The sequence below is a fragment of the Elephas maximus genome, chromosome 7, assembly GCF_024166365.1.
Source record: "Elephas maximus indicus isolate mEleMax1 chromosome 7, mEleMax1 primary haplotype, whole genome shotgun sequence".
Classification (NCBI taxonomy): Eukaryota; Metazoa; Chordata; class Mammalia; order Proboscidea; family Elephantidae; genus Elephas; species Elephas maximus.
Genome location: NC_064825.1, coordinates 15436409 through 15450092, shown reverse-complemented (window position 1 = coordinate 15450092; position 13684 = coordinate 15436409). Strand labels below are relative to the sequence as shown.

The 13684-nt window shown below is 39.9% G+C and overlaps 1 protein-coding gene across 1 annotated transcript in view; it reads right to left on the bottom strand.

Annotated features, from left to right (window-relative positions):
- The window catches only part of LOC126078749 (caspase-12-like), a 47285-nt gene extending 33992 nt beyond the window's left edge, over window positions 1–13293 (bottom strand). The window contains exons 1-9 of the mRNA XM_049889492.1: window positions 13193–13293; window positions 11977–12228; window positions 10364–10441; window positions 10085–10162; window positions 7001–7080; window positions 6130–6303; window positions 5311–5545; window positions 4185–4325; window positions 509–618 (exon numbers count right to left, since the gene is read on the bottom strand). Coding sequence (XP_049745449.1) covers window positions 509–618; window positions 4185–4325; window positions 5311–5545; window positions 6130–6303; window positions 7001–7080; window positions 10085–10162; window positions 10364–10441; window positions 11977–12172 — 1092 coding nt within the window. The 5' untranslated portion in view covers window positions 12173–12228; window positions 13193–13293. The remainder of the gene's footprint in view (window positions 1–508; window positions 619–4184; window positions 4326–5310; window positions 5546–6129; window positions 6304–7000; window positions 7081–10084; window positions 10163–10363; window positions 10442–11976; window positions 12229–13192) is intronic.
- Window positions 13294–13684: the final 391 nt, after the last annotated feature.

Sequence of the window (13684 nt, the reverse complement as noted above, 5' to 3'; positions counted from 1 at the left end):
ATAGTGGCCCTATAGGACAGAGTAGAACTTCCCCACAGGGTTTCCAAGAGTGGTTTGTAAATTTGAACTGCCAACCTTTTGGTTAGCAGTCAAGATCTTAACCACTGTGCAACCAGGGCTTCAAAGAAAGAAAGCATTTAGGGGTCCTCTAAAAGGGGAATCTAGACTCCTCTTACGAGTGACAGAACGCAGAGTGTATTATGGCTGTGGTCAGGCACATGTAAACAGAAGAAAAATTTTAACTTTTCCTTGGGTATAATGTATGCACACATGAATTAACACCCTAAGAAGCTTTCCATGATTAAGGAGGGATATCAGTTTCAAAGGATATTGAGAAGACACACTCTGGTTCTAAGGTGTATTTCAGAATGCTTTCCCTTTAAATGAACTCAGAGTCAAGCAAGGAGCATAAAGATAACTTAAGAGCTTCAGGATTCCCTAAAAACTTGGCAAATTGTTCTACAAAGATTTCTGGGGCATAAAATTTGATAGACGAAAGGGTGCTTACCTTTCTAAAAACTTCCTCCAAATGATAATAACAAGAATACTTCTTGAAGCAGTTGACAAGTTGAGAAATGAAGAGAGAGCCATTTGTGTCAAGCCTCCAAGAAACATTATCTGCAAAGAAAAGACACTGTAATACTCAGGAATGTGGTCTTAGTATAAGTGTGAAAGACTCCTGAAGCCTTAGATTTGGGGCAAAGTCTGACTCTGGTGTTTAGGAAGAGACAGGTCAAAACTGGGTAAGGAAGAATGCTTGTTTTTATAGCAGGCCCAGAGAGAAGCAACCTTGACCTATAATTGTAAATTCCCTTGACTCTCTCAGGAAGCCAGGGCACAGTTATGGCCCCTAGGATTGCGAGTAGTAGAAAAGATCTTAGGTCCTTTCAGTTCTCATGACACAAAAGAAAAAACAGAAAAATCCAGCTTTAGACATTCTAGGTCTCCTCCTCACTCATACTGGTTTCATACTATATTTTTTTGCACTTACTTTTATGTTGTGTGAGAAATCTTTTGAATGGCTAATTCTCTTTACAATACAAATGTGATCGACCTCTTCATTCATTAAAAAAAAAAAAAAGGATGTTTCCCTAACTACCAAGTTACCTGCAGTTAGTTTCCTATTCCTCCTTCCTGTTTATAGTCAAATTCTCAAATTTGTCTACAACCATTGTATCTATTTCCTGCTATTCTGCTCACCTCTCAGCTTTTTCTCCCACTTCCCACCCCGACTTCACCAGATGGCTTTCCCCAAGGTCACCCGTGACTTCCATGTCACTAAATTCAATAGTCATTTACCAGTCTTCTTACCTCTTGTTTCACATCGGAAACCATGGTGACTTCAACAAATTACCTATTGGCAACTTTGATAACACACACTCCTCGTTTTCTTTCCTAGTCTCTGAACATACCTCCTGAGTTTACTTTGCTGGCTAATTGCTCTCATGCTGCCTTTGAACATTAGAATTCTTCAGACCTCAACTCTAGGAAATCTTCTCACTCCTGTCTTTGTTCTTAGATAATTTTATCCATTTCTAGATATTAAGGATCATCTTTAGGCCAATGTCCCCTAAGAAATTCTATCTCTAAAGCAGATCTTCCTTCTGAAATATACAACTGTGCAATTCTCTATTCTTTGTTCCATTTTGAAATATCCCAAAGACACCTCAAACCTTGCAGTGTTTCCCATTGTAATAAATGCACCACAATTATCCACTTATACACTGAGTCACCTCTATCATCTCTTCTTGTTTGTCTTGCATGCCCACTAAACCACTAAAAAAAAACTAGGTTATACTAAATTATACACTAATTATCTGGGGGATAAAACAACTTACCCCATCCCAAATCTGTCATCATCTCCTATGGTCTGAAATATTACAGCAGCGTTTGAATCTATCTCCCTATACCCACTCTTGCTTTACTCTAATCATTCTCCATGGAGCCCCCAGAGTGATCATTTTAAAATTAAAATGTTATCATTCCATTGCTTATAGCCCAGTTTTCTATTGCTATTAGTATAAAGGGCTAAATCCTTCTCTAACACATGAGAATTCGAATTTTCTGTCCTCTTATCTCCCGACCTCTCCAGACATCCTCCCTGACTTTGTGTTCCAGCCACACTGACCCAGTCTTCCAAGTTCCTTTCTTTCTCAGGTCCTCCATTCACACTGCTCTTTTGTCTGGAATGTACCTACCTTACCCTTGCCCTTTTAACTCCTCTGTCTTTTCAACGTTAGCAATAATTTTTCTTCAAAGTACTTATCACAGTTGGCAAACATATATTTCAGTGATACTGTGGTGTCGCCTTCCCCTATTTAATTTCTGCCTCCCTGGCTTGGATATAAACTCCATTATGTCTTAATAACCATACTTCCTTTAATCGTGTATCATGTGTTCTCCCAACCTAGACCAATCCTAGAACATAATGTACACCGAATAATTATATGTTATGATAAATAAACACAAGAATTTTGCATATTAGACTTTATTTTCTAAACTGAATTAAATAATCTCTCAGAGTACGTATCAGGATTTTTGTACATTTTTAACCTCCTTTGATAACTAAAAGTATAAAATTCCTCTTTCAATTAAAGCGTTATAAAAACATCAATATACAAAACATGAAGAAGTGGAGCTAAGCTAGTTGTGGGGTGGGTGTTGTTTCTGGAAGGGGCAGGGACTGAACTGCTTGCATGGCCTTTTTCCTTCCCTCTAGGCTAGACTCTGATTGTCTTCTAGTCCCTTCCTACTCAAATGTAGGCAGAGCCCAGCAGTACTAGAAGCTTTTTTTTTTTTTTTTTTAGAAGTGAGGATGGTGAGATTTATTCTTTTTTTTTTTTTTAAATAATTTTTATTGAGCTTTAAGTGAACATTTACAAATCAAGTCAGTCTGTCACATATAAGCTTATATACACCTTACTCCATACTCCCACATACTCTCCCACTAATGAGTCAGCCCAGTCCCTCCTTCCAGTCTCTCCTTTCGTGACAATTTTGCCAGTTTCTAACCCTCTCTACCCTCCTATCTCCCCTCCAGACAGGAGATGCCAACACAGTCTCAAGTGTCCACCTGATACAAGTAGCTCACTCTTCGTCAGCATCTCTCTCCAACTCATTGTCCAGTCCCTTCCATGTCTGATGAGTTGTCTTTGGGAGTGGTTCCTGTCCTAGGCCAACAGAAGGTTTGGGGACCATGACCGCCAGGATTCCTCTAGTCTCAGTCAGACCATTAAGTCTGGTCTTTTTATGAGAATTTGGGGTCTGCATCCTACTGATCTCCTGCTCCCTCAGGGGTTCTCTGTTGTGCTCTCTATCAGGGCAGTCATCGGTTGTGGGCAGGCACCATCTAGTTCTTCTGGTTCATGTGGGCAGGCACCATCTAGTTCTTCTGGTTCATGTGGCCCCTTCTGTCTCTTGGGCTCATAGTTATTAGAAACTTTTTAGAAAGGGTGAATCTAGGCCCCACTCCAAAATTACTGAATCAGAATCTGCACTTTAACGGGGATCCCCAAGAGATTCCTATACAAACTAAAGTCTGCGTTCATTATGCTAGAATGCAGAGGACTGTGAGTTGTGCAAACTAGGCTTTCTAAAACTAAAATTACCCTTGTTACCTGTTGTTGATAAAAGAGTATCATGAGTAGCTGTTAATGATATTTCATACAGGTTTGACCAAAAGCAATCAAGAATATCCTCAATTTTTACCTTAAGGATTTTCATTCATTGTCTGCCTTTGCCTGAAGATATGGATTTAACTATTAATTAATTTCCTAAGGTTAGATTTAAATAAGAAGTCAAGGATGTGTGGAGCAAGTACTACCGGTTACCGATTGGCTCATTTCATTGCTAGTAGATAATCAGATGGGTAAAATCCTAAGAAGATGATACATTTCTGTGCTGTTGTTATATTAAACAAACAAACAAAAAAAAACCCTCTTAGAGTTAAGACTGTTTTAAGTTTGGATCCTCATCAAGCTCCCGTTCACTTCTAAAATTTCCCCTGCAATCAGGATTTATAACATTCTCACTATCAGAGTCTCAATCTTTTAAATCTCGCTTCTGCCTAAAATATCCCGTTAATTAAAGAAGAAATTTTGTGATCAGTGACAAGATTTGATCACAGCCACCCTGTTATCTGAAAAATAATAGATTTAGAAATTCTCCTCCCTGAAGGCACTTACGTGGGGTCGACGCTTTGAAAGCAATGAAGTCCTTCTCCACGTGGGCCTTTGTAATTGCATCATTCTGGATGTTACATTGTGAGGGCTGGAAACTGTGTGTAGATGCTTCTCCCATGTCAGTCATCCAAACAATCCCATCACCTTCTGGGACAGACATCCATCCAGTGATCATGTCTTATATTTCTTATGAAGGATTTTATATTTACACAACACACACAACCTGTTTTACCATTATACCTTAACTTCAGTATATTTCAATATGACAGTTATTAAAAATGAAAGCACCTTATTCATAGAAAAGGAGCCCCTACATGGTACAAATAGTAAAGGTGCTTGACTGCTAATGAAAAGGCTAGAGATTTGAGCCCACTCAGAGGTGCCTCAGGAGAAAGGTTTGGCAGGAGTTTTAGCTATGTCCGGTAAACCAGCCCCTGAAAACCTATGGAGCACAGTTCTACTCTGACACCCACGGGGTCGCCATGAGTTGGAATCAACTCGAGGGCAACTGGTACTGCTCGAAAAACCACGTCACTGACCGGAACAACACAGAGTTCGCCTACGTCTGGGATAGCCATGTTGACAACTTAGTCACAAATGGTTGGGACATTGCTCGCTATTTCATGCTGCATATTGTTTCTTTAAAAATGGTACAGACTAAATATAACTTCTTTCTGGACTGAACCTAATACAGTAAAACCTGGGAAAGCCGGCACCTGTGTAAGGCACAAACCTGTCGGAGACAAAAAACTCCAATATTTTCCTCTAAAATGAGTGCTAGAAAAGTGGTAAGGATGCACCCCTTCAAAGGCAGAAAACTCGAGAGACCAGGAAAAACAGGCAGTCCTGTCAAGTCCCAGCTCTCACAGATTTCACATTAGTAGAACTAAAAGATTGGTTCTCTCAGCCATCCCTGATGAAATGAAGGATAAACTCCAGACTAATAAATAACAGTGCACGACCACGAACTCATAGCAGCTCTATAGGACAGAGCAGAATTGCCCCTTGGAGCTTCCAAGAAGCGACTGGTGGATTCGAACTGGTGACCTTTTGGTTGGCAGCCGAACTCTCAACCACTGCGTCACCAGGGCTCCACATTCACTCCTTGGCGACCCCAGTTCAGACTCACCACCTCGGCAGGCTTGCATGATGATGATTTTGGGTTTGTCTTTGAGGTTCTTGCAGTTGCTGTTGTTGAAAATTCGAAAGATAGTATCATCTTTCAGAATATCTGGCTGTTGTGAACTGTGCTTCTTCCCACAGATTCCATCTAGGATGCCGTGTGACATAAATACCAGAAATGTGCTGTCTGAGGACTTGTGCTCTGGGCGGGCAGCAAACTGCCTTAGCTCTTCTTCCATTTCCTGAAATAGAGGGCACAGTCACTATCGAGGAACCTGCCCTACAAAATCGGCATTCACAGAGAAGAGCAAGCGCTAAGAAATCAGGTAGTTCTTATCAGGCATAATTGTGAGAGAAATAATATTCTGACATAAAACCCTAAAATCTAGATTTCTAGAATATTAAAGCCAGAAAGGTTTTTGCTTAGCGTCGAGACTAATCCTTTTCCTCAGAGTCTCTGATTTCTGAAGATCCTGGAGAATGAAACTTCTTAAAGTGAGGTCCCTGTGGTTTTTTAAAGCCACCCAGGATATTTTTGGCAGAAATTGGTCTGAGCCAGGCCGTTAAGTAATAGATGCCTCCCACATTGAGGACTTCAGACTGACCAGCTTTTTTTTAGGTATTTAGTGAAACACCGCTGTATAGAGCTGCTCTGAATCTCTGCCATGTGACTATGCACTGGAGGAGGCTGAAATCCAGGGGACTCTACTTTGGAGCAAACATAATGCCTGTAACAGTGTACATTTTGTTCTTGTAGCTGCCAGGGGGAGAGGTTCAAAACTGTTTAAGAGGGAAAGAGCCTTGTCCCGCTCTCGGGGGTTATTACCTGAGCTGAGAGATTCTTTTTTACAACCACTAAGTATCCAAGGTTTTCCAGCACGTCTTGCATTCCCAAAATGTCAATTTCAGCACCATCCCGAGTAGAAAGATGGTCAAATTCTTTGTTGCAGATGATGAGGGCCAGGCGTGTTCGGCCTGCCTTCTCCATCACTGGATATATCTGCGGGCAACAGACACAGAGCAAGTTGCCTCCTCTCTTGTGCCTTCAAAGTCCATTTGTTGTTGTTGTTAGGTGCCATTGAGTTGGTTCCGAATCAAAGGGACCCTATGTACAACCGAACAAAACACTGCCCAGTCCTGTGCCATCCTCACAATAGTTGTTATGCTTGAGCCCATTGTTGCATACAAAACCAAAAAACCACCAACTGCCTTTGAATCGACTGTGACTCATGGCAACCCCATGTATTTTCAGTGACTGATTTTTTGGAAGTAGATCACCTGACCTTTCTTCCAAGGTGCCTCTAGCTGGACTCAAACCTCCAACCTTTCAGTTAACAGTTGAGATTTTTAAACATTTGACTCCCCATCAAAACACACTTATAATTTTGGGGTGATGTGCTGGAAAGCTGTGGGAATAAAAATATATTCCCATGAGGAAAGAGATAATCCCATACTGAAGACAAGGACTTGGCCTGAGAATTTATGATAAGAACTTGGCTTGGGTGGTGTACAGAAGTTTAGAGTGTATTGCAGGATGATACGGAATCTAATGTGAGGAAAAAAATCTGTTATATAACATCCTACGACCTTAGGCCTGATGTTAAAGCATTTGTGACAAGAACTAAAATTTTCCAGCAAGTCCTCAATGTCTCCTTTGAGCGGGCAACCTTATGTCTCCCTCTTCTAAAGCATATCACCTCATTTCCCCTTTTTGTCTTCACTTTTTGGAAATAATGAGGAGGGCAAAGCATCAATTCATCATTGGTTTCTGGAGGAGCTATAAGAAAAAAATAAAAACAACTCATTAAGCAATAGTGTCCACTGACTTGCAGTCTTGCAGATCTCTTGGCTGTTCCCTCAGTCTTGGGAAATGCTTACTGCCAGCCAACAGAAAACCTGAACATAAGACAAATATAACCCATACCAAACCCATTGCCATTGAGTCGATTCCGACTCATGGCAAACCTATAAGACAGAGCAGAACTGCTCCATAGAGTTTCCAAGGAGCACCTGGCGGATTTGAACTGCCGACATTTTGGTTAGCAGCTGAAGCACTTAACCACTATGCAACCAGACAAATAAATTGGGAAACAATTTTTCCAAAAGAGATTGTCTTCTGAGTCATGCAGTTAACACCTCTATGTTTCATATTTAACGTGACAAAAACAAAACTCTTGAGTGCTCCTCTTTTATCTTTCTGCTTCTTACTAACCTGACCATAAATTCCTGTCTTTTTTTAGTGATCACAGCATTGACTAATCTCTCAGGTCCAACTTGATGGAGTCACATGAACACAGAAACTGAGATTTGGAGGAGTGGCTAATGTTCACCTAAAAAAATCTTCATCTAGCTTAATCAAATCGTTCTTCAGGTATTCAAACTCCATTTACAATATTCCTACTGGCTTATTACAACTCTCTGAAATACCTCCACCGGCAGGGACGTAACAACATTCTGAGGCATTTTTTGACAGTTCTGTGCATTGTAACATGTGTGCCTTCTACGTATTGGTGTGTATTCCTCCTTTGAGATTAGACAGAAAAAGTCTAGTTCCTTTACTTGTCAAAGCTCAGGCATTCTTCCAGAACTTCAATATGTCTTCCCCATGTTCTCCTTGTTTTATGTAAATGCCCCCACATACACAATTATTTTATTGTATCTTAATGGTGTTTCTGTCTCTTCATTGCAATGCCAACTTAATTAGGAAGGGGGCCATAACTTTCATCTTTGCATTCCCAGTATCTAGCAAGATATCTTGCACAGATTAAAACTTTATAAATGTTTAGTGATGAAAGAATCTTTAAATATTTGAAAATAGCTACCAATATCCTCTGGTTCTTTGTTTTCCTTAGGGACACAAACCTTAAGTTCCTTCAAATATTGTTGTATAAGAACTATTTTATTTTTTTAAATCATCAAACCCATCAATTTCCCACATCGCTATCTGCTTACTCGGTTTTCTTTCTTACTACAGTGAAGGATATTCCCTTCCTCCTTCTAAGGCCAACACTTCTATGTGTGTTCTGAATTCCTCCCCCTCTCACCAACAAGGAATTCACCTTTGCATTTATCTGGCCCTGTCTCATGCGTCATCAATTTCTCCCTCACTCCCTACTCCATTATCCCCTTTGGCATACAAGTATGCCTTAATATCAACCATCTTTTAAAAGACTTTCTCTTGACCGTACTGGGTCATTATTCTCTATTAACACCATCTCGCCAGGTGGCTTTTTCCAGTCTCATATCTTAAATACTATCTACTTTCTGATTAATCCCAATGTTTAGTTCCAGCTTTTATCTTTCTGTGAACTCCTCGTTTGAACACCCTACTTGCCTCCTCAACCTCTACCTGAGGATGTAACTGATGTTTCGAACTTAACAAGTACAAAAAAGAACTCTTGATATTTACCTACTCCTATGTATCTTTTTTTTTAATGTATCTATTCCCCATGACCATCACATGTTGTTTTTTTTTCCATTCACACAGTTGCCAAGCCATATCTATAGCTTACACTTCCTTCCTTTCACTCTTTCAAATCTTACATGCAGCCTACCAGTTAGTATCTGTTGACTCTATCTCCAAAATAGATCCCAAGTTTAACCATGTCTCCTGGTTTCCACTGCTACAACTCTAGTCTGAAAACTATTATTTTGTAAGTGAAATATTTAAGCAGTCTCCAACTGCCACTTTGATTCCACTCTTAGCTATCTGTCCATTGCTTAAAAACTTCCAAAGGTTTCTACTGAAAATAAACCCAAATTCTTTTCACCTGGCTTAATAGGCATTATGTGGTCTGGCCCCTGTCCAACTCTGCAGCCTCTTCTACCACACCCTGCCTAATTCCTATTCTGCAGACTGATTGGCCTTCTCTATGATGCTCTTTGAATGTAAGAGCATTCCTGTCTCAGGGCCCTTGCTCTTGCCTCTTCCCTTCCCATGGGATGCTTTTGCCTTATGGCTTGGCATGACTGTCTTCCCATTGTTAGACAAACATGTAAATATCATCTCAACAGAAAGGCCATAACTGACCACTGTAGCTCACATACTGTCCAACCACCCAATCTTCTTACCTCCCTCTCTCTGTGGTAACCCTCTTTTCTCTTGTATATTCTCTGAAATTATATATTTTTTTAAGTAGTTTTAATACTTCTATCCTTCCTACACTATAAACTTCATGTGAGTAGGAAATTTATCTATCTTGTTTACATATTCCTATAAACTCAGCAACTAGAACAGCATACAGTAGTCTTACAATTAATATATGCTGAATAAATACAATAATAAATGAAGACTACACAGTTTTTATTCCTTCCTAAGTGTGTCCATAACTTCTGAAAATGTGGTGCTCAGAAAACAACATAATCTACCCTCTTTAGAGAACACCTATCATCACCTCTGTTTAGACATTATGATTCTTTAATGTGGCCCAGGAATTCATCAATTTCTTTGGTGACCATGTAGTATATGTGACTCACACTGAGTTTCTTTTTTTTTTTTTTTTCCTTAACCACATCCTTTTCTTGTTTTGTGCACTGGATAGTTTCTTAAATATTTGGCATTTTACAAATCTTCCTAAAGACATTATTAATCCCATTTTAAAATATGAGGCTCAGAAAGGTGGGGATATTTACACCAGAGCACATGGCTAGTCAGTGGCAGGGACAGGCTGTGTCTAGATTCCATCAATTTCACCCCAGTTCTCTGTTCACTATACCATATGGGCTCTCTTTATCAAACTTAGCTCAAATAATGTTTTTATGCATCCATGGGTGAGTATTACCTGTCAGAGGTAAAAATGATGCCTGGGCCAAATCACCATTCTCCACAGTTTCATCATCTTCACTTTCATTTTGGAATTCTGAGGAAAATCGAAGGGCAGAGGTATGTTCTAACATTACTTTTGAGGGGCTTTATCGGAAGGAGTGTTGAGAGAAAACTCAGATTTCCTGAATCTCAATCCTGTGGCTTTTTTACTATAACCTAGGAGCCCTCCACAGCTATTTTATCTCAAAGTGATGTCTGAGGGTTTCCACTGGCCAATGGGTTTGTTGGTAGTTACCTGCTGGAGGGAGAGCCAATGCCTGGGCTGACCCAGCTTTTTCCTCACGTTCACTATCTTCATTTTCATCTTCATATTCTGAGGTAGAATGAACAAAAGGTTGGGGATCAATGTCTTACTCTAAAGACTGTTTCTGAAGGCCAAAATCGACTGGGAACACAAGTTTCCTATGCCTTACTTGGACTACCTTTTGACCACATTAGAGATCTAAGAGTTTTCACTTGCAATCTGGGATTTGAAGACCGTTACCTATAGGAGAGTTATAATTCAGAGTTCTCATATTCATCATCATCATTTTCCAGATGAGATTATGACGTAATATAAAAAATAGGTTTGTTAGCAGAACTAGGTTTCTAAAACCTACAGACTTCTAACTCTTTCCCTTGCACTGACAGGAAAGTAAATGACCATGTTCAGCATCGGGCTTCCCTATGGCACATGGATATTTGGCCCATTCTTTAAGCTCAAAACTTGTTTTGGAGGACGAGAACCTTCTGCCAAGTGAAGGAAGAGGCAGGATGTCCATGAAACAAAGAAGAGCTATTTATCTCTCTGCTTATATAATTCAGGAAATAATTAAAATCTTTATTCATCAAGGCTTATTATGCAGTAACACTTTTCATTCTGAGGAATGAAAATCTGTCTCTGTATATACAAGTTAAACAGTCTTTAAAAAAGAGACAGAGAATTCCAGAAGGATCTTCCAAGAGCCAGGATTATACTCATGTATGTATTGTACTCTACAGCAGGGTTGGCAAACTGTGGCCTCTAGGCCAAACTCAGCTTACTACCTGTTTTTGTAAATAAAGTTATTCTGGAACACATCTGTGCTCATTTTTGTGTGTATTGTCTATGGTTACTTTCATGCTACAAAAGCAGTATTGAGTCATTGTGAGAGAGGCCATATGAGCCACAAAACCTAACATATTTACTATGTGGCTATTTACAGAAAGTGTTTGCTGACTGACCCATTCTCTAAAGAGAAAGAAACATTTATGCTGCATTAACCCTCAAATTCCTTAGGTCCTCCCTTAACTTGCAGGCATCTAGGCTTCAGAAGATTTATCCTAGGGGCTAAGCCAAAGCTAGGCAGAAGGTGATGGGTTTTTCCTTATTGAACATTCTATGTCTGGAAACGACTTTACAGTCCATATTGCACAGCCAGAGCAACCCAGTCTAACTACAGACCACCAATGAATTCAATACAGCTCCCACACCATTCATTCTTTTAACGCATATTTACTAAGCACCTATTTATGCCTTAGGCAACATTTCCCTGAGCTTGGGATACCTTTGTGAACAAAGATCTGTGCCTCATGGAGATCACATTTTAGCAGAAGATATGATATAATGAATACATATATTTTATACAATGATTGAGGATGATAAATGCTAAGGAAAAAAGATTATACAGCTGTACTGGCACAGGGAACTGGGTAGGTCAGGGCATTTTTCAGTATTAAATAGAATAGAAAGTCAGACAAAAGCAGTTTGGGAAATGTGGGTAGGTAGTTTGTACTCTAAGTACAAACAAGGAGAAATAAAGATACCAGCTACTTAAAAGGACAGTAGAGAAAGAACAAATTATTAGTCCTCTGACCCAAGCTACTCACTTAATCTCAGCTGTTTCTTGGGGTTGAAGAGGCGGTCCATAAATATTTTGCCGGCCTTCTGGGTTTTCTCAGTGATATCTTCAACAAGGTTTTCAGTCCTATTCACGATGACATTAATGTCTCCCCCCAGTCTCTGTAATTCTTCTCCATTTAACACATTCTTCTCTATGAAGTCATCAAAAAAGCCATCAAGCATGTTCTTGGCAATTGACTTCACCTTTTTGACGGGATCCTCTTTTGATGATTTCTGAGCTGTGAAAATAATACAATAGTAGACATGGACAGCACCTTAGATATTTGATCCCAGTCCACTGGTTATCAAAATTTTAATGTGCAGAAGAATCATCTCAAAAGCTTGTAAAAACAGAGGGTTCTGCACCCCATTCCCAAAAATTCTGCTTTGATAGCTCAGGGTGTGGTCCATGAATTTCCATTTCTAATAATATCATAGATGATGCCAAAACTGCTGGTCCAAGGACCACACTTAGAGTGACACTGATCTTGTTCAATCCTCCCCTTTTTCACAGACGGGAAAACCAAAGTTCAGAGAAGTGAAGTAACTTCAATAAGGAGCTTTGTGATAGCTGACTCAGTTCCTTCTTTGTATCGTCCATAACCCCTTCACTTTCTGACACTTTTATCAGTAACTAATTTGGAAAACTCATTATATTCAATGTAGGCGCAGTAAAACATAAATATATCATGCCTGTAAAATAGTAGATTTCTGTTTTCATTATCCAGGTGGCTCTGTATGCAGAGATTGAGAACACATGGTACAGATGGTTTGCTCTCTGCTAGAAAGGAAAGGTCATGGAGAGAGCAGAAATATGGAGGAAATGAAAGTTACTCTGTTCAATTGCATGACCGCTTATGGGCAAGTCTCTGTCAGATTAGTTTGAACACGTTAGAGCCGTTATGAAATGGATGAGAATTCCAGCTCAAAACGAGTCAAAAAGAAAGCCTGAAATCACAGAAAACATTTTAAAACATAGGTCCAGACTTTTCACATTTTCCTTTCTTTCCAGAAGATATATTACCTAAAATACTTCGTTAGCTCAGTAATTGCTGCTCCTTTGTGCCCCCTATTTCCCTCCATCCCCAGAGTAAAACAGTTGTGTCTGGTGAGTCTCCTTCTCATGTCTCCTTCTTCTTTCTCCAGAGCTGTAAACCTCCCCAAAACATAGCCACAAACAACAGAAACACCAGAGCCACTCACCAGCCACAGCTGCTTCTGCTCCCTGGGCAGGAAAGGCAATGAATGAAAATGAAAGCAAACTTGCACAGTCTTCTTTCTTCCCCTTGGTGGGACAGGGTGTTGATACTTCTTAAATGGGAGACTGTAGCTTCCCAAACTCCCACATTCTCTGCCAAGATAGACTCTGTCCTTTGCCTGCTCTAACATGTAGCTTCTTTCCTTTGCAAAACAAGAAGCAACTCTTGTCTTTTCTCTCTGGTGTAACAGTTACCAGAATGAAAACACATACACACACACACACACGTCTCTATGTTCTCTTTTCCAGGCTTTTTCTTTAATTTTTTCTTACAGTAAATCAAATTAGTCTCTGTGCCGCTCACAGGCTTTCAATGGCAGGGAGGCCTCACATCCCTGATGCCCACCCAAACCATGAAGTTTGTGAATTTGGAGAGCTTAAGAAGGGTGACTTTCTTTTAAGAAGGATGAGAGGCTGGCTGAGAGCTGCCAAACAGT